The 24,760-nt window shown below is 34.5% G+C and overlaps 2 protein-coding genes across 3 annotated transcripts in view; one reads left to right on the forward strand and one right to left on the reverse strand.

Moving 5' to 3' along the window:
* Positions 1 to 24,757, reverse strand: part of LOC128228000 (syntaxin-binding protein 4-like) — a 54,891-nt gene extending 30,134 nt beyond the window's left edge. Inside the window, exons 1-10 of one of the 2 annotated variants that reach the window (XM_052939010.1) lie at positions 24,678 to 24,757; positions 22,315 to 22,408; positions 21,112 to 21,188; positions 18,908 to 19,003; positions 14,850 to 14,919; positions 14,398 to 14,472; positions 13,718 to 13,892; positions 11,847 to 11,967; positions 10,520 to 10,761; positions 9,090 to 9,186 (exon numbers count right to left, since the gene is read on the reverse strand). In XM_052939010.1, the coding sequence (XP_052794970.1) occupies positions 9,090 to 9,186; positions 10,520 to 10,761; positions 11,847 to 11,967; positions 13,718 to 13,892; positions 14,398 to 14,472; positions 14,850 to 14,919; positions 18,908 to 19,003; positions 21,112 to 21,188; positions 22,315 to 22,382 (1,021 nt within the window). In that variant the 5' untranslated portion in view covers positions 22,383 to 22,408; positions 24,678 to 24,757. Of the gene's footprint in view, positions 1 to 9,089; positions 9,187 to 10,519; positions 10,762 to 11,846; positions 11,968 to 13,717; positions 13,893 to 14,397; positions 14,473 to 14,849; positions 14,920 to 18,907; positions 19,004 to 21,111; positions 21,189 to 22,314; positions 22,409 to 24,593 lie in introns of both variants that reach the window. The other variant, XM_052939009.1, reaches the window with a different exon arrangement.
* On the forward strand, positions 1,512 to 7,530 carry LOC128228001 (E3 ubiquitin-protein ligase Midline-1-like). Its single transcript, XM_052939011.1, has 2 exons — positions 1,512 to 2,340; positions 2,916 to 7,530. Exons 1-2 carry the CDS (start codon positions 2,012 to 2,014, stop codon positions 4,345 to 4,347), a joined length of 1,761 nt encoding a protein of 586 aa, XP_052794971.1. The 5' UTR covers positions 1,512 to 2,011; the 3' UTR covers positions 4,348 to 7,530.
* Positions 24,758 to 24,760: the final 3 nt, after the last annotated feature.

Raw genomic sequence — 24,760 nt, forward strand, 5'->3', positions numbered from 1 at the left:
GCCCTTATTCTATAAGATATCAACAGCGACACGCTTGATTAACTACAGAGTCTGAAAGCTGAGTGCGCCGCTTACGTCATTTTTATAAAATGTAATGAAAAATTTGTTGTCGATATGAAAATTATAGCTAGAAGCCCCGATTATGAATATAGATATATATGTTTATTAAAGATTATCAGCTGAATGTTGATCTACTGTAGTAGGATTAAGCAAATAAATCACAAAACTGTTTCAGTACATTGATGCTTGTTTGCAAAACTGTACACATGGTCAAAATTTCCTTGCTGTAGCTTTAAAAATTAAAAAATTAAAAGGGGTGGGGCCAGCTTTTAACCAAGGGGCATAATTTCAAATGTTTTGCTAGACAGTCATCATATGATGCTCCACAACAAATATCAAAGGTATGGGCCTTGTGGTTTGAAACAAGAAGATTTTGAAAATATTTCTTAAATAAGTCTCTAGGAAACTTGTAACCCCCGTAGCAGTGCCAGTTTTGAACCATGGTAGTGGACCACTAAATTAAGCCTTGTTCAAAATAGCAAGGATCTGCATAGCTGTTTCAGACAAAAAGGTTTTTAACATTTCCCAATTTAGGTATACCAAACCTGTAAACCCGGGGATGTGGCCAGTAATGACCCCAGGGGCATAATTTGAACAAACATTCACAAGCAATTGTGACTTTACATGTAAACTTGGCTAAAAATAGACTTTGCTCATGTAGACTTGGCTTAAAATAGACTTAGCTAAAAATGCCATTTTTTTATACCTTCAAGACCCATAATCTAGGCATGCATGGGCTGATCTGGCTGGTTTTTAAAAGGAACCGAGCTTTAATGGATATCTAAATACTGTACAAGTTTCATTGAGATACAATCAAAACTGAAGACTGTATAGCGTTCGCAAGCAATTGGTTACAGACGCACAGATTTTATTATACTTTCAAGGCCCATAATCTAGGTATGCATGAGCGGATCTGGATGGATTCGAAAGGAAACGAGCTCTAATGGATATCTAAATACTGTAAAAGTTTCATCGAGATACAATCAAAACTGAAGACTGTATTGGTTCACAAGAAATTGTTTACAGACGCACGGACGCACATACTACGTACACATTACCATCGCAGTATCTCTTCTGGCCTTTGGCCAATAGAACTAAAAATGGATGTTTTATGCATTTTTCTAAAGCTGCACTCTCACAGATTTACCATTTTTACAACTTTTTTTTAAAAAAATCTTGGAAAGTCATAAAAAAATAATTTTCGAACAGAAATATGAAAATCAACGATCTGATTTTTTGTCAGCAAACTTATTGGTTTGCAGATATTTATACAAAAATTTGCTCTTTCCAAGACAAAAAATAAAAAAAGTTGTAAAAATGGTATATCTGTGAGAGTGCAGCTTTAATATATTAATTATTGTATTATTGTGCAATATATAATTTAGATTAACATTTATACAACTTTATCATTTAAATTCCAACATGTGACTGCATTTTGCATAAGAAAAATGCCTCTGTCAGAGAGCACTTTTTTCAGATTTATATTTTTATTTTTAATCTAATAAGGAGGGGAATTATGGCACGAAAATGGAGGGAAAATATACACTTTTGTAGACACTTTTGGCCACAAAATCATTAGAAAAGACAGTTGCATTTTCTTCTACCTTACAGGTATTTCTATTCTCAATGTTAAACAGGTTTAACGATGCAGACAGATAAACATCTGAATGCAAATATCTGTAAATACAGACAGTGTAAACTATTATATGGAACCTGACCTTCACCTTAAGTTTTATGTGTGGATTAACTCAGTCAGCAGTTACTTAAACAAAGAAGATATTGATATAAACAACACGCAATTGTTACAAAGATAAATGAACTTAATTGTTAATACTTAAAAATTAAAAGTTATCAAAGGTTTTAAAATTAGTTTAAAACATTGACTTTTAAGTGATATCCTGATAACTGTTAACAAGAATACAAATGTACTAAACTTGAATTCTCTGTAAAAATGGCGACTCCAGGTGATGAACATGTACTTTCCTCGGATCAAGTTTACGATTTTGCCTGCTCATCATGTGAAGAAGACAATGTTAATACAGAGGCTCAGTTTTCTTGCAAGGAATGTGAAAACTACCTCTGCAACAAGTGCATAAAACTGCACAATAAACTCTTCAAGAAGCATGAGGTGCTCGGACGCTCTGATGTCACAAAGTGGGTCAGGAAGAAGTGTGAAACCAGTCTGGAAAAGTGTGAAAAACACCCGGAGGAGAGTGTGAAGATGGTGTGTGAGGACCATGATGAGCTTTGCTGCTCTCTCTGTGTTTCCCTTTCTCACAGGTAACCATATATGTTCATCTGCATAAAATCAGCGTATTATTCAATCATAGTTTATTTTCAAATCACCCCCCCCCCCCCACCCCACAACTACTACCCCCTTAATTGGCTTATTGCATATCAGTACTGACCTTCAACTTTTGATTTTCTGGTAGAAGTATAAAAACAGCGTATTCAAGTATTCAATCACAATTTTTTGTTCATTTATGGAATTGCACCTCTGAACAGTACATGCTGAACAGACACTGTACCCCCCCCCCTCCCCCACCCACCCTGATTTTTTGAATACGTCCGTCTCTCTTGAGTCCTGACAGTACCATTTGAAAAACGACTGAATTAATCTCAGTTAATGTACACAGCTAGGGTTGTTTTCTTAAACATTGTTAAATTTACTTTTGTAAGACTTTTCTATTGATTTTTCTTCATGAATGAGTATTAATGTTTGTTTATATAGTATTAAATTATCTTTGCTATTTTTTCCCATTCCTTTTCAGCAGGCAAATATGAATGTAGTTACATAACATGACTGTGAACTCATTTGTTAGAAATAAATTTCATGTTGTTGGTTCCATTTACAGAATGTGTCGCAGCATTAGACTCATTGATGATTTAGCAAAAGGAGTCAAAAATACAGACCAATTAAAAGACCTGACACAAAGGGTTAAAGCAATTAACACAGAACTTATTACAATGAAAAAGAAAAGGCTTAGCAACAAGAAAGCTCTACAAGATTCAGATAAAAACCTTGTTCAGGATATTAAAACCATCAGAGAAAAGTTCTTAGCATCCCTTCAAGAGCTGGAAATTGACATTGGTGAAGAAATGGATACTCGAAAGGACATATTTGTAGGAAAGCTTCAAGAGGATGTTACACAATGTACAGAAATGCATGACAAGTTGATTAAAACACTGGGCTATTCTCAATCGGATGATGAAAGGATGTCTTACATTGGCTATAGAAGGTGTCAAGAACAGGTAAAAGATGCAGAAATAAGCCTGAATAAAATGTCAAAGATACCAGAGTATAAACTTTCATTCAAGATTGAGAAAGATTTAGACAATCTTTTTGACAGTTTAAAAAGTGTAGGCAAAGTAGTTTCTACTCCAAGCTTTGATGAATGTGATTCAAAACCAGAACAATTTGTCCATGACACGAAAACAGAAACAAGCAGTACCACTGCAAGAAAATGCTATGATCCAAACTATGCGTTCACAACCAAAGCGACACACATCCACAATTTGAGGATAAAAGATGAGAAACCATGCTCTATTAAAGGAATTTGTGAGCTACAGACAGGGGAAATAGTGCTGGCCGACTGTGCCAATAATAAAATGAAAGTTTTAAGTAGGGAGTTTAAAATAGTCACTACTCTTAATCTTCCACAACACACTGAAAATATGTGCATTGTAGGTGGAAATGAAGTTGCACTGGCAGTAGATGATGCTAAAAAGAAACATGAAGTTCATTTTATAACAATTGACAAATTTGAAGATATTGAAGCAAAATCTATCAGCAAGTTTGCAGTGGCACACAACTGCAATGCTGTAAGCTTTCACAATGATTACGTGTACGTTGGTTCAGAATCGTCTGTTTACATGTATAGCAAAGATGGGATAATAGTCAAACAGGTCTACCATAAATTGGGATGGTCTCAATGTACAGTGAACGGAATCCACACCAGCAACAATGGACAAAAAATTTACATCACAGACTCATCGAACAACAAGGTGATAACAGTTGATAATTCCGGAAAAATATTATCAACATGCGAGGATCCAGATCTACTGTTTCCTGTCAGTTTATGTGTAAGCGAGCATGGGCACCTATTTGTCTGTGCAATGGGGTCAAACTCAGTACTGCAAATTGACAAGGAAGGGAGAAGGAAGTTAAGAACATTAGTCAGTGGTGAAAAGGTCAGCAAGCCACTTGTAGTGTACTTTTCCACAAGGTCACAGCAGCTCATGGTAGCTGGTAACACAAATGATTTACTTGTAGCTGACCTGATATAACTTAAAGTTACTTGCAGGTGACCTGATTAACTTAAGGTTACTTGAAGCTGACCTGATATAACTTAAGGTTACTTAAAGCTGATCCGATAAAACTGTAAGCTAGTTGAAACTGACCTAAAATATGTTTACATTAATTGAAGCTTACCTTAGGTTACTTGAGGATGACCTGATATAACTTAAGGTTACTTGAGGATGACTTGATATAACTTTAGTTACTTGAGGATGACCTGACCTGATATAACTTTAAGTTACTTGAGGATCACCTGATCTTATAATTAACCTTAAGTTTGAAGATGCAACATTCTTCCTAAGTGTTTTGTTTTCTTTGTCCTTTGTAAGCATTGAATGGTCATATGACTTAATTTGGTGAATAGCATACTTATAGCCACTGTCAAGAGCAGTGATGACAAAATTGTACTAACCATTGCTGTTAGTTAACAGTCTCAAACAAACCAAGACTGCATTTTCTTCCTTTGGATCCCATTTCTAAACTTTTCAAAATAAAGGTTTAAAAATATCTGGGGGGAATGTAAGGGGTTGTCTCTTAGTGAAATTTTAAATATTTCTATCAACAGTTTTTTTCTTTTTTTTGCAATTAATCATGATTGTACAAAATCATTTGCCAACATTTGCTTATGTAAAGGTATTTGTATTCATGCATATTCGGGCCATCTTACGTACACCAAAATATCGTCAGAATATGAATTTCAGTTTAGGTTATATTTTACAGTTATTACAACATTATATTGATCACTCTTGTTTGCACGATGCTATGCAAGAGTTTGGTCTTGTTTTGTGGAGGAAACCGGAGTACCTGTAAACCCACTTATCCAGCTTGGTGACCACAAACCAACTCACATGCACCTAGACATTGGAATCAAACCTGGGTCGCCTAGTTGAGAAGTGAGTGTGCAAACAACTGCGCTTACCGGACAACCAATTTCAGTTTAAAAAATATTTAGTGAGTGTCACAAATCAAACTGTAAGTTCTGATTACAAGATATATAACTTTTGCCTAAACTGACCTACAAAGCACTTAGGTTTTGATATAAATATTATAACTAATCAAAAATATTAATTTGAAAACGGCAATCATAAAATGAGTGCATCGATAAGATGGCCCTATTTTGTACATATAAATTAACATACATGATAATATTCAAATATATTGATGATAATTGTTTTGTTTTAGTGTATGATTGTAATATATTTCACCTAGTGAGCACGAAAAGCTATAATTCACGAGTGAAATATACTATTTTTGTGTTGTCGAGGTGAGATATATAGTGATCTTACACTGAAACAAGCCATTTTTTGTTTTATTATACGCCTTAAAGGAATTTAAAAGGACAGTTTATTGTAGTCTTTCAGAAAATCGTGTCAAATTGTATGCAAACACGTCATTTTAGAAATTACATCGTTAAAATTGCGTCACAGCCCTCTGCGTATTGACTTTGATTTAAAAGTGAGAGCAGGCGAAAATTTCAAAACAGAGAAAAATATCAAGTATATATTATTTATAATTCACTGATAAACCTCTTTAAACCACCAGAAAGCATATAATAAAATTGTCCATTTAACTATTCATAAGAGAGTATGTTTTTGCAAATGGTATCCTGAACTGTGTGTCTTGTATGCTTTATATAAATGTATAAAAGTTGTTTTTTATTCAAATAAATATACATATAGTTTGAATGTTTGCAAGAATGTGATAATTCAGAGTTACAGATAACATTATTATTCATTACGCATTCCTTTTTAATTAATTGCGTATTCTGCCTTTTCTAATGCGTTTTGTTACTCATCAATTTTTAAAACAATTGCATGATTTTAATTGCATATTGACGCAAATACGCACCTAGCTTATTTGTAACTCTGATAATTACTATATTTTTCTACTATGCATGCCTATTTTGATTAATAAATCATATTTGATATATATTCTATGTATTCATCCCAAATAAACATCTATAATGAGGAGTCCTTTCAGTAAAATTAATTGTCTATCATGAAATAGCCAGAGGTTTGTTTGCCAGAGTATGAAAGATTTACGCACCCAAAGCAGGGTAAAGAGGCTTAGACCTTAGGCTTAGAGGCTTTAAAATTATTTCCACAGACATTCACATTCATTTCAAGGTATTTCCTACTGTTTTTGCTGCAAATGTCTGAGCATAAACAATCTTTAGAACTGTACATTATTCTAGTCTGCAGTTAAAAGCTCTCAATCCAAATTTCAGGATTTTATCGGAAAATCTGTGATCTTGTTTTTGTCAGCAGTCTTATATGATTGGTTTAAATGCATTTTCACATAGATTTGCTTATTCCAAGACAAAAAAGTAAAAAAGTTGTCAAAACATTAAATCTGTGAGAGTGCAGCTTTAAGTGTACAAGAAAGAACACAAACTGTTTCAAATGACGAATGAAGTAACTTTAACTACATGTACATGCATTTCCTTTACCACTTCAGATACACTTAGCTTAACAATCAAGATGAATTACCGGAAGTGTATAATATACAGGATACCAGTACATGTTTTATAGAGGAAAAGAATATTCTTCAAACAAGAGAAACAAAACCATTAAACATGTCTGTTTTCTTCAGTTAATTAAGGGGCCTACAATGATGCCTCATTAGGGTCTAAGCTGGAGAGTAATGGAAGGGTGGTGCACCTTGTCCTTTTTGAAAGCACCTTTCTGCCCTCATGGAGACCAGAATGTGCAACTTCCTACTTTTAAAGAATTAAATTCTGAAGATAAACAAATATTTCTTTTACTTTGATTACATAACATATTTGGTATTTGAAACCTGCTATAAATTCAAATTTCTAAAAATTTCTATGAAATTCATTATGCTTAAAGTTAAATAATTCACGGCCCGAAACAATGTGCCCTTTTGTCCCACAGCACCCGGTCCCTTTTCTGTAGCAACCTGTCCTTTTTAAACCTGGCTTATGCGATGATGTACCTGACTTACATTTCAGAAAGAGTGACAGCACTTAATTGCTTAAAATTGCATGTTCAGAAAAATAATGAAAAATCGTGGATGAAATTTATTTCTGGGTTACAAAAATGCATATATCTTTGTTGAAATAGATGCAATCAACACAAAGCCTGAAGAGATTGTTGATTGGGCAGTGCCGATAAATTTTACTCATAAACATATTCTTTTTGTATTTGGTCATTTCCGAGAAAAAGTTAGTGCTTTTTGATTGGAAATCTGATAAAATATTCTTTCGTAAAAATTGCTCAACTCCAAATAACAGCTTTTTATGTTGCAACTGATATATGAATCATGCTTGTTAAATATTAAACCTCAAAACTTAATAGAAATTGATTTTTTTTAACTTTTTAAATTTTGGTCCTTTAATGGACTTTTGCATTGCTGACGCTAAAATGCAGTTTACTTATGCAACTCTCATTTTGTACCTTTAATCAATGTCTTTTCCATGTGATGTATTACTTAATAATAATTTATGTGAAGCAAAAGAACATTTTGTCCCTTTAAATATACATGACAGTGTTTAATTTAGTAAACTTAAATATGTTTCTTCCTTAGAAATAGGTTTTATTGCCCCTAAAAGTGGGTAACCCTGCACAGGGGTGGGTATACCCTGAAGTGCAAACTCAACATGCTAATTCTTCACTAAATGAACTTCATATCTAGTGTGTTCTCATATTTATACTCGCACTGGGGCCTTGCCCATACGGCGAGTGCTCTGATAAGATTATTAGTCATTTTAGGTTTTTGGAGCAAAGTGCACAGGCAGAATGTTACCCTGATTAGAAATACCTTGGTTCTTTAACATGCACCAGTTTATAGCACTCTCACACAGGACCCCCATTTAAAGTCCCTCCTGAAAGACGATTAGTATGTTAGTGGTGCAGCGGAGATTTGAACCTGCGACTGTCATTCAGTCAAGTGTGTTACCACTATACCACAGATCTGCCTGGTTAATATTCTAAAGATCATTGTAATGATAGAATGGGTGTCCACTAATCTAGCCAGCACAATTGGTAAAATATTTACAGGTAGATCTGAATAGATCCTTAAGAAATTTCACTCTTAATATAATAGTCGAGGGTATATTAAGGAGAGCTATACTACTAAAGCATTATGTGTTTGAATAATGATATATACTATGAGTTTTTAACTATCATAACATTAGAGAATTATAAAATTACAAAATGTTATGTAAATAAGTACTTTTATGTAACTGACTACTAAGTTTAAATAATTATTGGGCTAAAATCATTCAAGGGAGATAATAAAAATTACATAAATAGTTAGATCATCCAACTGTATTTGATTTTACAATAAAATGATTAACTTTCAGTTAAACTACATATTAAAACAAACAGTAGGGTCTGCCCCTATTGTGATTTTCACACAAGTTGGTCACCATTTTACACCAGTGGTGTTGGTGTTAGTAGTTTATACTCCGGGTCCCGGCGTGAGCACATTGAAGGGTCCCTGAGTGACAGTTGAACCACCGCACACCTATCCTGGGCAGACTATCTGGCGGATAACCAGTACTAGGTGCCTTCACCTCCGCAAGGAACTGACAACTTCTGTACATGCCCGGGGCAGTGGTACAGTGCGAATGGTCGTAGAAATGATTTCATAACCAATCACAACAGAAGTGACCTGGTCCGCCCGGGAATCGAACCTGGGTTGTCCGATTTAGAGTCCAACGCTCTACCGATTGAGCTAACAGGGCGGGTTAGCCACCAGTTTCACTTACCTCCATATAAAACCTTGCCGGCTGAATCAACATTGAGATGGGATCTCATCAGGGCCTCCTTGTCTGCAGTAACATCAAGGCCTAGATATGCCAGGGCCTGAAATGTATTGGAATATCAGGGTAAATTCTATGTCAGATTTTCAATGAGAGAAGTGCTCCCATTTGTCCAAAATTGGTGAGATAATTTTTAATTTCGGTGAGATTTTAAATAAGAAATGGACAAAGTTTTCTGATCTGAAATTTTGTGAGGTTTTCAGAGAGCTTCCGATATTATAGACGCTTATTAAAAGCAGAATGAAACAAAACTAATCCCTGTTGCAAAATTGCTTTAAAACATGTACATAGACGATGTTGTTGAAATAAATCGATTAGGCACAGGCAGACCATAGTTGGCAGCAAAAGTATAATTTAATAAACAAGAAGATAGGCCATAGGCAGTGCTGATGCTGTAAACAATAAAAGTGATATGGCACAAATTGCTAGCGAGGGCAATACAATCTCGCATTTTTGTATTTTCAATGCAATTTAGACAATTTTTATGCAAGGATACAATCTCGCATTTTTGTATTTTCAATGCAATTTAGACAATTTTTATGCATGGATTCAATCTCGCATTTTTGTATTTTCAATGCAACTTACAATTTTTATGCGAGGATACAATCTTGCATTTATGTATTTTCAATGCAATTTAGACAATTTTTATGCAAAAAATCGCTTGCTAAAATCATGTCTGACATTATCCTATATTTAATATATTAACTTCAGAGGCTTTCTTAACATGAAAAAATACAACTCAAAAAATGAATAAGATGTATCACAGGTTTTGGTCTGAAGTCATTACTTTGGTATAAAGAAGTTAATGTAACAGATTCTCAAAAAGGTTATTGTTTACTATACACCAGAAAGAATACCTTTGAAATTGTCATTCACGGTACTTTTTTTATCAAAACATTTATGGAGGCTGCCTATTTTTCAGCTCTGATTTTGACATTTTTTCCACTGAGTCCTATCTTTGGTATTAAATTAAGGGTTTTTACCTGTTTTGTTTCACCAATAATTTTTGCCTGGGTCCTACCTATGCTAGCGTCCTATACACAGTATAATACAGTAATTATGGCTCAAAATCCCATGCTACGAGATCATTATAATTATAGAATGATCATAATCATTTAAGTACCTGGGCCGCTAGGGCATTACTATTGTTGCATTATATCATGTTGTATCACACTATGCTATGTCATGCTTTTCTAATCATAGCAGTAAATAGAAAAAGGTTTACTCTTTCAAATGGTACCAATTTTAATATGTTGCAAAAAGTATTAAAAAAATGATGGGACCAGTCTACGTCATTATTGATCATCCCTTTAACTTCCAACAAAATACTTCCAGGATGCAACTAAAGACTCAATTTCAACACTGGCAGGGCTTACCGAAGTCAATTTGTTCACTTCGACTTTCTCCTTCGGGCCTATGGAGAGTTTCCGAGAGAGGGTTGAGTTTTCCCCGACCCCTGAGGAGCCTAGTGGTTCCTCTCCCCCGAACACCGAACTGAAGGAGAGGGCAGTGGCCAGGGACATTACCGGGCCAGGAACTGGAGAGAAATCTACTGTCGGGGCACCAGAACTTCCTGTGTTGGAGAGGGTATTGGCCAGGGACATCACGGGGCCTGGAACTGGAGATAAATCTACTGTCAGGGTACCAGAACTTCCTGTGTGGGCCAACAATGTTCCTCCTTCAGCTATTGGTATTATTATATACATCATAGTTAAATCCTTGGGTAAAATTGTGAAACTACTTTGTAAGGTAAAAATCATCTACAATCAATACATACACATGTATAACAAATCTAAATTTTAACTGATAAACCTTTAACTACTTACTTAATAATGCGTTTATGGAAAATACTAATTACTTATAACAAGACTGTAACCATGTATTAATAGCTGAAAATACACAAATATTAATTTACTGGAGAGTCCAAAAAGATTCACAGCGATCAACTATAGTCTCATAAGGTAGAAATACTGTGTTTTCTGCACCTTTCTTTTAAATTAAACATGGTATCCTTCTTTTTTCGATATTTTATTTATCCTTTTCGGTAAATTAAAACAATTGTATTAATTGTGATACATCTTATTTGGGAGTAAGAGTGCATCTTTAAACATCTAGAATGATACTTTACAGTATGTATATGAGGGGTTTCAGCCAGACGCATGTTTCAATAAAGGAATTTAGTTGTAACTTCAATAATCTTTAATCTGCAAAAAAACATCACAAATGGCAAGACATGAGTTAATTATACTTGCTCAAGTTCAGAGGTCATTTTTAATATGGGCTTAAGTTCAGTTCACTTAAAGCTGCAATCTCACAGATTTACCATTTTGACAACTTTTTTATTTTTTATCTTGGAATGAGCCAAATTTTCCATAAATGTCTACAAACCAGTGGTATAAGACTTCTGACAAACGAACAGATTGCAGATTTTCATATTTCCATTAAAAAAATTAATGTTTTATGGCTTTTAATCTGTGAGAGTGCAGCTTTAAAGGATATCAAAAAAAAAAGACTATGACACGAAAATAACTTCAATTTACGACTAAAGTCGACTATGATCCTAATTGGTGGCGATCTTTATTAAAATGGTCCCCTAGTTTCCAAAAGATATATTGCTGAAGAGATTGACCAGGCTGCTCAGGGTTCAAAAGGCACATTGTATCAGGTTGTAAAGAACTAAAAGATAAAAGATAAACTAGATACCTTTTCGATTGGGTGTTGAGGACTGTGAGGGTAGAAAGCCCCTCCATGGCAGTTTAGGGGTCACTCCATTAGGGATCTGGGCTTCTGCTCCCATCATATCTGTAGGGGTCACTAGGGGCTCCTACAAAGAAAATATTAATCTAATTTATTTTCATAAATATAACAGGTATATATAACTGTTTATTAGTGGTTTACCTTTATTGAGATTCAAATTTGTACCTTTTCTTTAAACAGGAGTGGCATCTGATCATGTTCTAAGAATAGTTTAAATAAAGTTTTCTAAAAATGAAGCAACAGAAGCAAAATTAAAGTTATTATTCAACATTTTATTTTTTGTAAACATTTTCTGACGTCTGCTATTTAAAAGATACAATTTCAGTAATTGGCATGTATCAAGTTAAAAAATCTTAAAAAAGACTGCATTTAAACTTGACTATGCGATTCTTATGAAGTGACAACATAAATCCATAATATTTCACATTGTTGTATGTAATATGTTATACATGATGTATATGGTACTAGTTTATATTCCGTATAAGTATTCAATTTTAGTAAATTAATTTATTTTCTTTGATGTAAAATAATGTAATTGGAATGAATATTGATAACACGACAGGGCTTTTTAACCTTAAAAGGAACAGGCATTTTAAAGGAAAAGGAGCATAGTTTTCCCCTTAAAAATATAAATTTCCTTCCAATAAAATGCAATATTTCATTGTTGAAATGCAAAAATCGGCATTCAGCTTTTCATCAGGGGAAGTAAGTCATGCTGGTAAACTTAATTGATTAAACTTATTATCCTACACAGTGATCTCCCTTGACAAAGTTTATTTTTACTACATCCCACATTCCGTTGTAGTTTTTTTCAATCAAGCATGCCTTGCCTCTTCAAGGTATCAGATGCTTTCCTTAGAAAAATATACTAGCGAAAGCTGGGATTGAACTGGGTCCATTAGTTCAGTACAATAAATTTATGTCAGAAGTCAAGACCACACGGCTATGGGGGCTATTAACACTAGAGGGTTATTAAAGAATACTTAAATGTAACATGCAAATTCATTGGAAGAAGAGTAGCCTCCCGTGCTGCAAGCATATTCTTTAAAATGAGACTTTGTCAGTTAACTGTCCCAGGGTATTTATTAAGTATAATTGAATTAAGTACCGTGGTTGCCAACTATGGGATAACCCATGGAAAGCACTTTGTGACTTACTTCAAATGGGGTCCTTTTGCCTGAATAGACAGAAAAAGATACAAGAAGGTCCAGGTGAGATATCCTAGGTGTTTTTGAATAAACCCCCTTGTTCTTAAACTTGCCCAGTTTATTGGTAAATAGGAGACAACTTTCCAGTGTTCTTTTTTCTCTCCACATTTTTGCAAATGGAACCATGGCCCTCAGAAGTGTAAAAATAGCAACCAAGTGCGTAACATTGAAGCCTCTTTTGAAATCCTGAGTTTAAAGAATTTTCAAAAGATTAAGAATGCTTTTAAACATATCTGTACTCGTTGAATTGTTAAGAGTTGATTTTTTTTAGGATTGTGAGTTTTGTGTCCAATTTCTGTGAAAAGTATATACTTTTTTTGGATTGTAAATTGGGTTGAGAATTAGCCCCATTTTCAGTCAAAAAAAAAATCTACTGAGTATTCATCTTTTCCTACCCTGGCCTCAAATGTGGAGTGATATGCAAGGGAGTCACCATAACCATTCTAAATGCTTTTGATATGATAGGGATTAAACCTGCTACCTCCCACACCAGAAGCCTATGCCCTACCATAAGGCTATCTAGACTAACCATTGGTACAGCTGGGGATTAAACCTTGCTACAATCCGCACCAGAAGCCTGCACCCTACCATAAGGCTATCTAGACTTACCATTGGTTGATTGTCGGGTGTGTTGACATCACTGCTGGGGGCCAGCTGCCCGTGTTCACTGTCTGAGTCCCCAAGGTGGGAGGAAATGGCGGGGATCTGGGCTTCGGAGGCCGGGGTGAGGGAAGCTGGAACACTCTTGTTCTGCTTCTTCTCCATGACTTCCCTGAAATCTGTCCTGAGGAAAGGGAGAAAGTTACATGTAAAATATTGCACAGTAGAGCAAGGGCCCTTTCTTCGTCACTTCAATAAAAAAAATTTGTTATATTCTCAAAAATGGAAACAAATTGATTAACAAATTGATAACAAAGTTATGCTTATTTTTTAATACTGGCTTAAGTTCAGATATCACACAAATATGTATCAAAATAACAACAATAAGGCACTTAGATATTTTCACTCAACTGCGTCATTATTCTACCTCTATAGCTAGACAGTAAAAGTGCTGCTATATGCATATCGAGAACCAGTTCACATGATCAAGGTCATATTCAACTCACTTGGAATTTTGCAGATAATAGATTTTGATTCCACTTGTACCGTATTTCCCTGTCTTATAAGATGGGGAAAATGGGTCCTGACTTGAAATCATGAAATCTGAATCTGCAAAACTCCACACAGGTCGATGCAACCTCAAAGATCAAATGGGATACTTATGACCCTAGTATGTCCTCAGTACATACATGGCCTGTTCATCCCTACAGATGACCATCTCTAGGTGGTTGGTGAAGCAAGCCAGACGCAATATTGAGGCAGCTCTGTAATGGAACATATGAAGGAAAAGGATAATTTTTAGAGGCGACACAAACATCTGCGCTTAATCACCCTTACAAAACTTTTAACTTTATTTTATAAGTGCCAAGGCGCTTGAGAAGGCAAGAAATCTATTTTTAGAGTGCACGTTGTATTAAATATTACCACATGGGTCATTCGGAATAACTAATGATGACTTAACAGGTAATTTTATAAAGGCAAAGTCAAATGAGATATAATAAAATAAATATCAGATCTCAGGGTAAGAGCATATAATGTCAACCCTTACAACGTCAATGTAAACCTCCGCTAACGCCTTGGTTTGATATTAACTTTCACGTTTCGTTTTTTTTATTTGATTTATTTACATGTGAGTACCAACCTTTCATTTGTGACACCTTCAAGACTTTCCCCATTCACTTCAAGAATCTGATCTCCTCGCTGTAAACCACCTGAAAAACAAATATATATTCAAACATTTTCTTCACAATCTCCTCGCTAAAAAAACCCACCTGAAAAACATAGAAATATTCAAATGTTTTGTTCAGTTAATTTCAATTTAATTTATGCTTACTGTAATTGGAAACGACATTTAGATTTAATACATTGAATAAATCACACTTGATTTCGGCCCATGCCTTGTGCCCCTAAGCTGGAATTTTTTTTTTAGTATGACTACTGGGCTTACGGTAATTGGAAACGACATTTAGATTTAATACATTGAATAAATCACACTTGATTTCGGCCCTTGCCTTGTGCCCCTAAGCTGGAAAAAAAAATTTAGTATGACTACTGGGCTTGTCCCGTTAGGTATCATTGTATGATAAAGTCCATTGTGTGGCAAAATGCATACTTGTGTCCATTTTAAAAGGCCATGAGAAAGCAGCCCTGATGAGGCTTGAAAAAACAACCTCTTGCAAAGAGAAGCAGTCACCTTTGAAATAGATCAGGAGCCTAATTATAAAGCTAATTTCTTAGCGAAAATGTTCAACTAAATGAAATTTTTCACTTTTTTTGTGATAAATATTTCAATTTCCAGTTACGTTAAATCAAATTTATTCATAGGCATTTTTTCTGGGTCTTTTTCTTGCTTTTTTTCATACTTAACAACATTCTTTAAGTTAAAGAAATAGAAAAGAAGACAATTTTTAAATTAGTTGAAATTGTTCATTAAAATGCTTAATGAATACGCCACAGGCCCCAATTTCTTGGAAATACTTAAATCATTACTTAATAACAAACTCGAACACATTCTACTCCTTTAAAGCCTAGCATGGCTCAAAATTTTAATTGAAATTGAATCTGTTTTAAACCAGGAAATTTACTTCACTAGTTACACATAGAAAATTAAAGTTCTCAACTTCTTTTTCTTCACATTTTAATGACCTTAAAATAGAAGCTAAAGCATAAAATTTGGTTAAATATTAAGAATTTTTTTTTTTTTTTATCAGAATGTAGTTCATTTCTTTTCACTGTATATACATGGGATTTAAATTAAGTACTCAGTTAAGTAAACCCTTGAGAATTTTCGAGAAACTGGGGCCAAGCAGGCCCCAATTTATCGAGCAATCTTATATTATACTCTACTGTGTATAGGACACATTTTTTCCGCAGAATTCTCTTAAAAAATGCCTGCGTCCAATCTTAAGTATTATGCTTCTGAACAAAAAAAATTGGAAGTCCATTTCAGGCCAAATTTGGCTCTTCAAAGAGATAAATGGTAAAAAAGAGTTTGTTTACTTTTTAATTTCGAAGGGACGTAACTCACATCTTCTGGATTAAGTTAAATGAGTTATATTGGCAGTGAAAAAAATCGGTATATAGAGAGTTCCAGTTATTATTTTAAAGTTTCGAAATTGTACGATAATGTTATGTTATATGATTCTGTAATAAAAAATAAATAAACAATTCATGCATACTGTGAAGGAGCATCATTGTGCATTGTCAATGCTGTTGGTGTGAAAAACTCCCTCTGCCTTAACTAGAGTAAAATACCAATAGTACAAACTGTTGCGATGGTAGACTTGTTTGTTCGCACTATGCCACTTGTTTTAATACTTATCTGAAGGTGTTGAGATGTTGAGAACATTCATGTACAATATAAAGCTATTGTTTTTACAATGTGTATCCCATTCAGAGCTCCTCAGCCATTTTCTACGAAAACAACCCGAACCTTGCGTGTATATGGACGGTTTAAAATGTCAGAAATCGGTACACTTTATAACTACGATGCAAGCAGATCAAGTAGTAATTTCAATTAACTTAAATTAACTTAAGGGACTTAACTCTTAGGAATCTTATTTATGTTTGCAATAATACACATCACTGGCAATCAATTTTATCTTATATCTACAAATACAAGCTAAAACACTACATTAATTTTAACAAGCATTTTCAGTGAAATGATATCCCTCGCCAACGATGGCTTGTTTGTGCTTGATGGCTTGATTGTGCTTGAAGGTTAAAAAAAATCTCAGAAAGAATAAGATAAGCACATTGGTTTTACTGAGAAACGGCTGCAAACAATGATTTTTTAATAAATCAAGGGCAATAATTCTAAGGAAAATTGACCAATCCAAAAGAAAAATAGACAGGCATCATCACAGTATGTTGGTTCTTATTTATTCCAAGTGTCATGAAATTCTACCAGCTAGTTGCATAGAAAAGGCTGCAAACATGGATCTTTTAATAAATCAAGGGCAAATAACTCATATAGAAATTACACAATCCAAAATATAAATAAACAGGCATCATCGCAGTATGTTGGTTCATATTTATTTCAAGTTTCAAGAATTTCTACCAACTAGTTACTGAGAAATGGCTGTAAATGAGAGTTTTTCAAAAAAATCAAGGGCAATAACTCCAAGTACAATACCAATCCAAAAAAAAATGAACAGGCATCATCCCAGTATAGTAATTCATATTTATTTTAAGTTTCATGAAATTCTGCCAGAATGACTGTGAATGTGCATTTTTCAAAAAATCAAGGGCAATAACTCCAAGGACAATTGACCAATCAAAATTTTTTTTGGACGGGCATCATTCCAGTATAGTGGTTCATATTTATTTTAAGTTTCATGAAATTATACCGGCTAGTTACTGAGAAAACACAGGTGACGGACGGACGGAAGGAAAGACGGACGGACGGACAACGCCATTTCAATATCCCCCTCCCTATTTCATAGGCGGGGGATAATTAATAATATAATACAAAATTTTATGAACTTCTTCTTCTGATGTACTGGCATGAATCTGAGGTTGTTTACGTAGAAAATAGCCGAGGTGTTTTGAATGAGTGTATCCCTTGCGGACCCCTGGTCTAATATTTATAAAATAAGTGTTTTCAGATGCATAACTGGGAAAACTAATTTTTGGTCCAAAAACATGAGCGAGACGCTTTTAAGGGAAATTATATTTATCATAATCAAGATATTTTATTTATTTTTTTAACATCAAGTTGAAGGAAGTAATTTGATTAAATAAACGAGGTAATTAAGCTTACAGTGATCATATTAAATATATATAATTACTTGATAATATCTTAAATAATTAAATTCTAAGGACTTTCTTGATAATACTCACTTTAAGGATAAGCACACTTATACTTTTCTTTTAATTTGACAATGAAAATTAAAGAAATCAACTAATTAAAGTTAGGAAATAACTTCAGATACTTTAAACAAAGAGCAGCAGACAACTTAATGTCAAGTTGAAGTAAAATCTTGACGTTAAGTTAAAGCAAAAATGCTACAGAAACAAAATATCAAAAATATCAAGAAAAGCCTAAAACAGGGTCATAACTGGATAATTATTATTAGCATTTTTCAGAAAAAAAGAAAAAATGTTTAAAGGTTTTAACTATAATATAGGACAATATGATAATTGATAAAATATATAAAAAAAAGTTTAATTAATAAATAAAGTACTGATAGGAATGCTGGAGAGACTGCAAAAACACACTAAACCAAAGCTCCTCCCCTAAACCTCCCTTGGGTCAGCCATTCTGGTAGCAGAATCTTCTCGATGAAGACAGCTCTTCAGTCTAATTTACAAACAAGAATAGCCAACCCAGGAGACAAAGGTGTTACAAACCTTGTGAGACACCCACCACCCCAGGAAGAATTCTCTCAATGAAGACAGCTGTTCAGTCTATTTTATAAACAAAAATAGCAAACCCAAGAGACAAAAGTGTTACAAACCTTGTAATTCAGCCTCGCCGAGGGAAGAATTCACTCGATCAAGACAGCTGTTCAGTCTATTTTGCAAACAAGAATAGACCCCCCCCCCCCAACATTCAGTGGGAAAAAAGTGCTACCACCCTTGTGAGTCAGCCACGCCCCCAGGCAGAATCCTCTACGAAGTCAGATCTTCAGTCTAATTTATAAACAATAAGAGATACCCGCCCCCCACCACAAATCCAGAGACAAAAGTGCTACCCACCTTGTGAGTCAGCCAAGCCCCCAGGCAGAATCCTCTTGATAAAGACGCTATACAGTTCCTCACAATCTATGCTGCAACCTCCAACAATCTTGATGCCTGGTAAAACAACGAGAATTACTTGTAGGCATTTATATAAAATTAAGTGGAGTATTATGTGTAATTTAAACAGGAGCAAAACAAGAATAAAGGGAAAATATGCATTCCGTAATGATCAGTTCTTTTTGAAAAATAAAGAAAGTAAAAAAATAATAAAATGAAAGTAGATTCAGATAATTCAGATAATTATGTTGTGTAGGGTTACTTTTTGCATGTAAGGAAATATTTCTGTGACAAGATATTAAAAACAAGAGCTGTCACAAAGACAGCGCGCTCGACTATTCCGCCACTTTTCAGTGTAAGGATTGAAAAGTTTTGGCGAAACATGCATGGATCACTGTTAGATTAGATTTCAATGCAATACATGATGTGAGGAGATATTAACATAAATGTGGTAACATGCAAAATTTTAACCAAAATGTTTAAGTGTAATAATAAAGGGCCATTATTTGCAAAACACAGTTATCTTACTTGATTATTCAATTAGGTTGGGTGGTTGAATACCATTGTATAAAGTCTCAATGCAATACATCAAGTAGTTGCTGAGATATTATCCTATGTGTGCTAACATGCAAGACCTTAACCAGAATTTCTAAGTCGCATAATAAAGGGGCAAAAATTATATAATATGAAAGATAGAGTTATCTTACTTGATTAAATAAGAAGGTTAAATGGTTGGGAGCCTGTGTGTAAAGTTTCAATGCAATACATGATGTATTTGCTGAAGCATTGGCTTAAAAGTGGTTACATGCAAAACCTTAACCAGAATTTCTATGTTGAATAAAAAAGGGGCCATTATTTGAATTTAATGCAAACTAGAGTTATCTTACTTGGTTATTTAAGTAGATTGGATGGTTGAGTACCATTTTATAAAGTCTCAATGCAATTCATCCAGTAGTTGCTGAGATATTAACCTATGTGTGCTTACGTGCAAAACCTTAACCAGAATTTCTAAGTCAAATAATAAAGGCCTATTATTTGCATTAAATGTATACTAGAGTTATCTAACTTGGTTAATTAAGTAGGTTGGATGGTTGAGTACCATTGTATCATGTCTCAATGCAATACCTCAAGTAGTTGCTGAGATATTAACCTATGTGTGCTTGCACGCAAAACCTTAACCAGAATTTCTAAGTCAAATAATAAAGGCATATTATTGGCATTAAATGCAAAGTAGAGTTATCAAACTTGGTTAATTAAGTAGGCTGGATGGTTGAGTACCATTGTATCATGTCTCAATGCAATACCTCAAGTAGTTGCTGAGATATTAACCTATGTGTGCTTGCACGCAAAACCTTAACCAGAATTTCTAAGTCAAATAATAAAGGCATATTATTGGCATTAAATGCAAAGTAGAGTTATCAAACTTGGTTAATTAAGTAGGCTGGATGGTTGAGTACCATTGTATAAAGTCTCAATGCAATACCTCAAGTAGTTGCTGAGATATTAACCTATGTGTGCTTGCACGCAAAACCTTAACCATGGGGTGACGCCGATGCTGATGGTGACGCTTGGGTGAGTAGTATAGCTCTCCTTATTCTTCGAATAGTCGAGATAACAAGGGTGCATTGTGGAGAAAGGAAATGTTTACCTGGCATATTTTTTTCAAAGGGCATAGATACAATTATTAAACCCAGAGTTATGGGCCTTGCTGTCAAAGTAAATATTGCCACTGGCAACATAGTTTTGTGTCATTATCTTAAAAGTTTTTTAACATATACCGATGATAAGGCAAAAGGTTAAATTTTTGCTGAACTCCACCACCAATGACAACACCAAAGGGCTATGACAAAACCTCAAACTCAGAATTTTTTCTAAGAATCTTAGATGTGTCATCAGGGGTGACCTGCAGTATACTGAAGAGGGGAGGTTAAGCAACTTATTTACCCTCGCTATCAGGTAAAATCAGTTCGGCAATCACAAGTATACTGCGTAATGTGCATATAGTTCTTATCGTTCTCCAAAGACACACCTCAGTGATTCCAATCAGTCCATTGGCCAGTTATTTTTACAGTCCAATCAAAACCCTTGAATTCTTATCTTAAAATAAAGATAAATCTAAGGCAGTTATTGAATACAGCCCCTGCAGTACACTGCATATAGCCTACCAATGCCTTTTTTACAGTTCTCCAACACCACAAGTTCAGCCACCCGGTAATTCTGGTCTGCAACCGCCCCAGGTTCTCTGTAAAGAAAATGAAATACATATTGCGTGCAATACATGTGGTTCTCTTTGTTTTTATCAGGCTCATAGCTGCCTATATGTGAGTACGTGGCTAAATTCACATTTTTCTGACTAGAAATATAAAAAAAAATCAGCCAAAATTGCAGTATGCGTACTTGACTACATGATCCACAAACGGTCCATTTTTCAGTACTAAATAAAGCACACCAGCATGCCAAGAATGCACCAGATTGCAACATGGTTTTTCAAGAGGGGGGAATGCCCCCGAAACCCCATTGCACGATTATGAATCCACATGAATGGAGGGCTAGCCACACCCCTGTTTAGTTTATGCCTTTTTCTTTTAGCTCAAGTGCGATGAATGCTAATAAATTATAGAATTATGCTTGAGTCCTGTAAGAACCCAGTACTGGTGCCCATCTTGCGAGGTAATAAGCAAGTTCCCTTTGTGCGGATCAAACCTATTTAGGTAAGAGGCGGACATTTAAGTCACGCGACCACTTTTCAAACCCAATTGTTCCCTTGGTAAGTCAATAACTATTGTGTGAAAACTGTATCAAGAGTTTTGCATTGTTCCACTCTTAATTTCTCAGAATAACTCATTCACTTCACTGTTGATTAAATTGAATTAAAGGCTGATGAGTTTTGCTCTTGAATGACCTTCAATTTTCAAGCGATATACTTAAAACCACTTCAAATGTTGACAAGACCAATATTGTGAAAAACAATCACTTCAAATTGTGTTAAATACAAGAGTGCTGTGAAGGAACGTTTCTCTGTATTTATAGTCAAACAAGGAGTTTAACTCAACAATCATTTAGTTTGGGGCATTGTTCATGTGTGTATTCAATGTTGTTGATCACAGGTGTACAAATTTCATTTGAATATCTTGAACATTTTTTGAGTTACAGCCGACAGAGACTGAAGCTAATGCATTATGATGCTGAAACTAATGCCGATATCATCAAGGCTGTCTACACAAAAGCCTTAATTTTCTCTTCAAAAAAACAACAGACAAGCTGTAAACAAAAAATTACAAATTACAAATTTTGTTCATTATTCAAATTCAATTTAACTGATAATCTCGAAGATAACAACATTGAAAATCAAAACTTATACACTCTACCCTGCATTCTCCTGAAGAAGAGCCTCATGCTGCAGCTCTGTACTCGTAATCACCAACGTGTCCGACATTTTCGCTGCTTTTTGTTCATTTCATTCTGAAGATGAAAATGATATCCTTTAACACAGTGGTCGAAATTAGCACAAGCCCGTTAGCCCTGCAATGGTAAAATGCCATCTGGGCTTTTGCTCAAATTCTTAATTTTATACATGTATAACAGGGCTTTTTAAAAAATATTGATGCAAAAATATAGGAATTCGGGCTATTTAGTATTTGATACCAAAGTCTTAATTTCGATGTATATTAAAATACATTAATATATTCAATGTCATGAACTTACAGCTGCAAACACAATGGATAATTGCTAAAATGTTTTAAATTTCAATGAAATATCAAATAGGTCCATGGACTATATCATGTATATTTCATCATACATCATCAATGATGTTGCCATGGTGGCGCCATCGTGAAATAATGTCATTATATATTTATTTATATAATATAACCAGTGTTATAACATATATACAGGATTTCAACCTATTATTCGACTATTTTTAGATCTGCTTATATACTAGTTCTGGCTTCCATAACTTTAATGTTGATATTTATTTTTTTGATGTTTACAACACATTCAAGTTATGGCGTAACCCCCATAGTAAAGTCAACCAGAATCAATTGAGAGTGATGATGCAATGCAATCACATGACCATGATGACGTTGATGGATTCTATTTAAAGTTAAAACAAACTGAGTAAAATTAAATATCATGGTCCGTAATGTCCCTAAATATGGTCTGTTTTGTCCCCAAATCTGGTCTGTTATGTCTGGTCCGTAATGTCCGTGACCCTATTAGACCATTGTCAACCATAATTACTAGCCATTCAATTATGTCAAGCATACATGTAATTCAGTAGCAAGGTTTACATATTAGCCACTCAAATTCTCAAGAAATGCGCCAGGCCCTTCAATACAGGATTTTTTTCAAAATAAGGGAGTTTCAAATAAATACATAATAATTGTTATTCTCAAATAAAGTCAAGTTTAAGAGGATTGTTTTGCCATTTAGACATTCACATTACATAAAGAAATAACTGGATTCTAGTGGTATCATTTATATTATATATAACAGGTGAAACAACAGCAATATCCTGGCAATTTTTAGTTTTATTAAAATAAAAAATCTTTATAAGCGGTCTATTAGAACAAAATTTAGATGATGATATACATTTTTTATGCAGATATTTATAGAAGTCTTGTAAAATAAACCTAAAGATATGATCTAATAAAATCCACATTTTACTGTACTTTTCAGCACTTTTGTTTGTTCCTTGAAAAAATCAGTGTTATGGTGGAGATAGTGTTGTGAATCGGTTTCAGTTTGACTATCGATAATGAGTTCCACACAACTGTAAGTTTTTAATCAATTCTTTAATTGCAGTTTTATTTCTAAACAATATCTCATAATCCTAAGTATAATTATGTTTATGTCATGCAAATGTTTGAAGTTATTTAGTGGGTTTTTTTTGTTGCTTCAGCCATATGTTAATGCACCAGTCAATTGTAACCACGTACCACCCCCCACCCCACCCCCAGGTCCGGGGACTAGTGGGGACTTTGACTTTCTGTCCAGCCAACCCCGGGTAAAATCCCCGCCCTGCGGGCACAAACTGATGGTAAAATCCCCACCAAATGCCCCTCGCACCCAAGGGACCCTAGGTAAGGCCCATAATCCCCCCTATATTTAGCGCGAAGACAAAACCACCGCATTCACCCGGCATTGCAGGGCCAACTGAAAGGTAAAAACACGGCCCATTTCCCCGGCTATCCCTGGTATACCCCCAGACCTGGGGGCCGTTGTTACAATTGACTGGTGCATAACGACAACAACTGAACACTGAAACTGAATTAACTGAATGCAAATAACGAGAGGAAAGAAGAAAAACAACTCAATGGTTGAATCGATGATGACCAAATACAATCCATTGACGCCAATTTCAGGCCCACCCAATCAATTTTCGATTATAATTGATCATCGGAACATCGCTTGGAGATCTATACAGTCAAAGAATATATTAACACTGGTATGAATTATTGTAATTTTGGCATTCAGCCTTACATGGTGGGAAGGTGTACATCGTGGCAGTCTCTGCCTAAACAACTCATCCAAAGCCACAACAGCTAATAGAACTACTACTATCCAGTAAGGCTAAATTTAAAGATAATGTGAAAATGTCATTTTCCTTGATTTTTTTACTTGTCACTACCGAGTATTTCTTACTTACACGATCATGTTGCTGTTAATTACAATCTCATGCAACAATTCTTCATTTGTTCTCAATTGTTCATTTGTTTAGTTAAACTAGTACCTGATAAATGCATTGTTTTGTTTATTTTTATTAATAATTATAGTAAACAGATCTGAATCTTCTAGACGCTTTATCTTTTTCCA

The sequence above is a fragment of the Mya arenaria genome, chromosome 3, assembly GCF_026914265.1.
Source record: "Mya arenaria isolate MELC-2E11 chromosome 3, ASM2691426v1".
Classification (NCBI taxonomy): Eukaryota; Metazoa; Mollusca; class Bivalvia; order Myida; family Myidae; genus Mya; species Mya arenaria.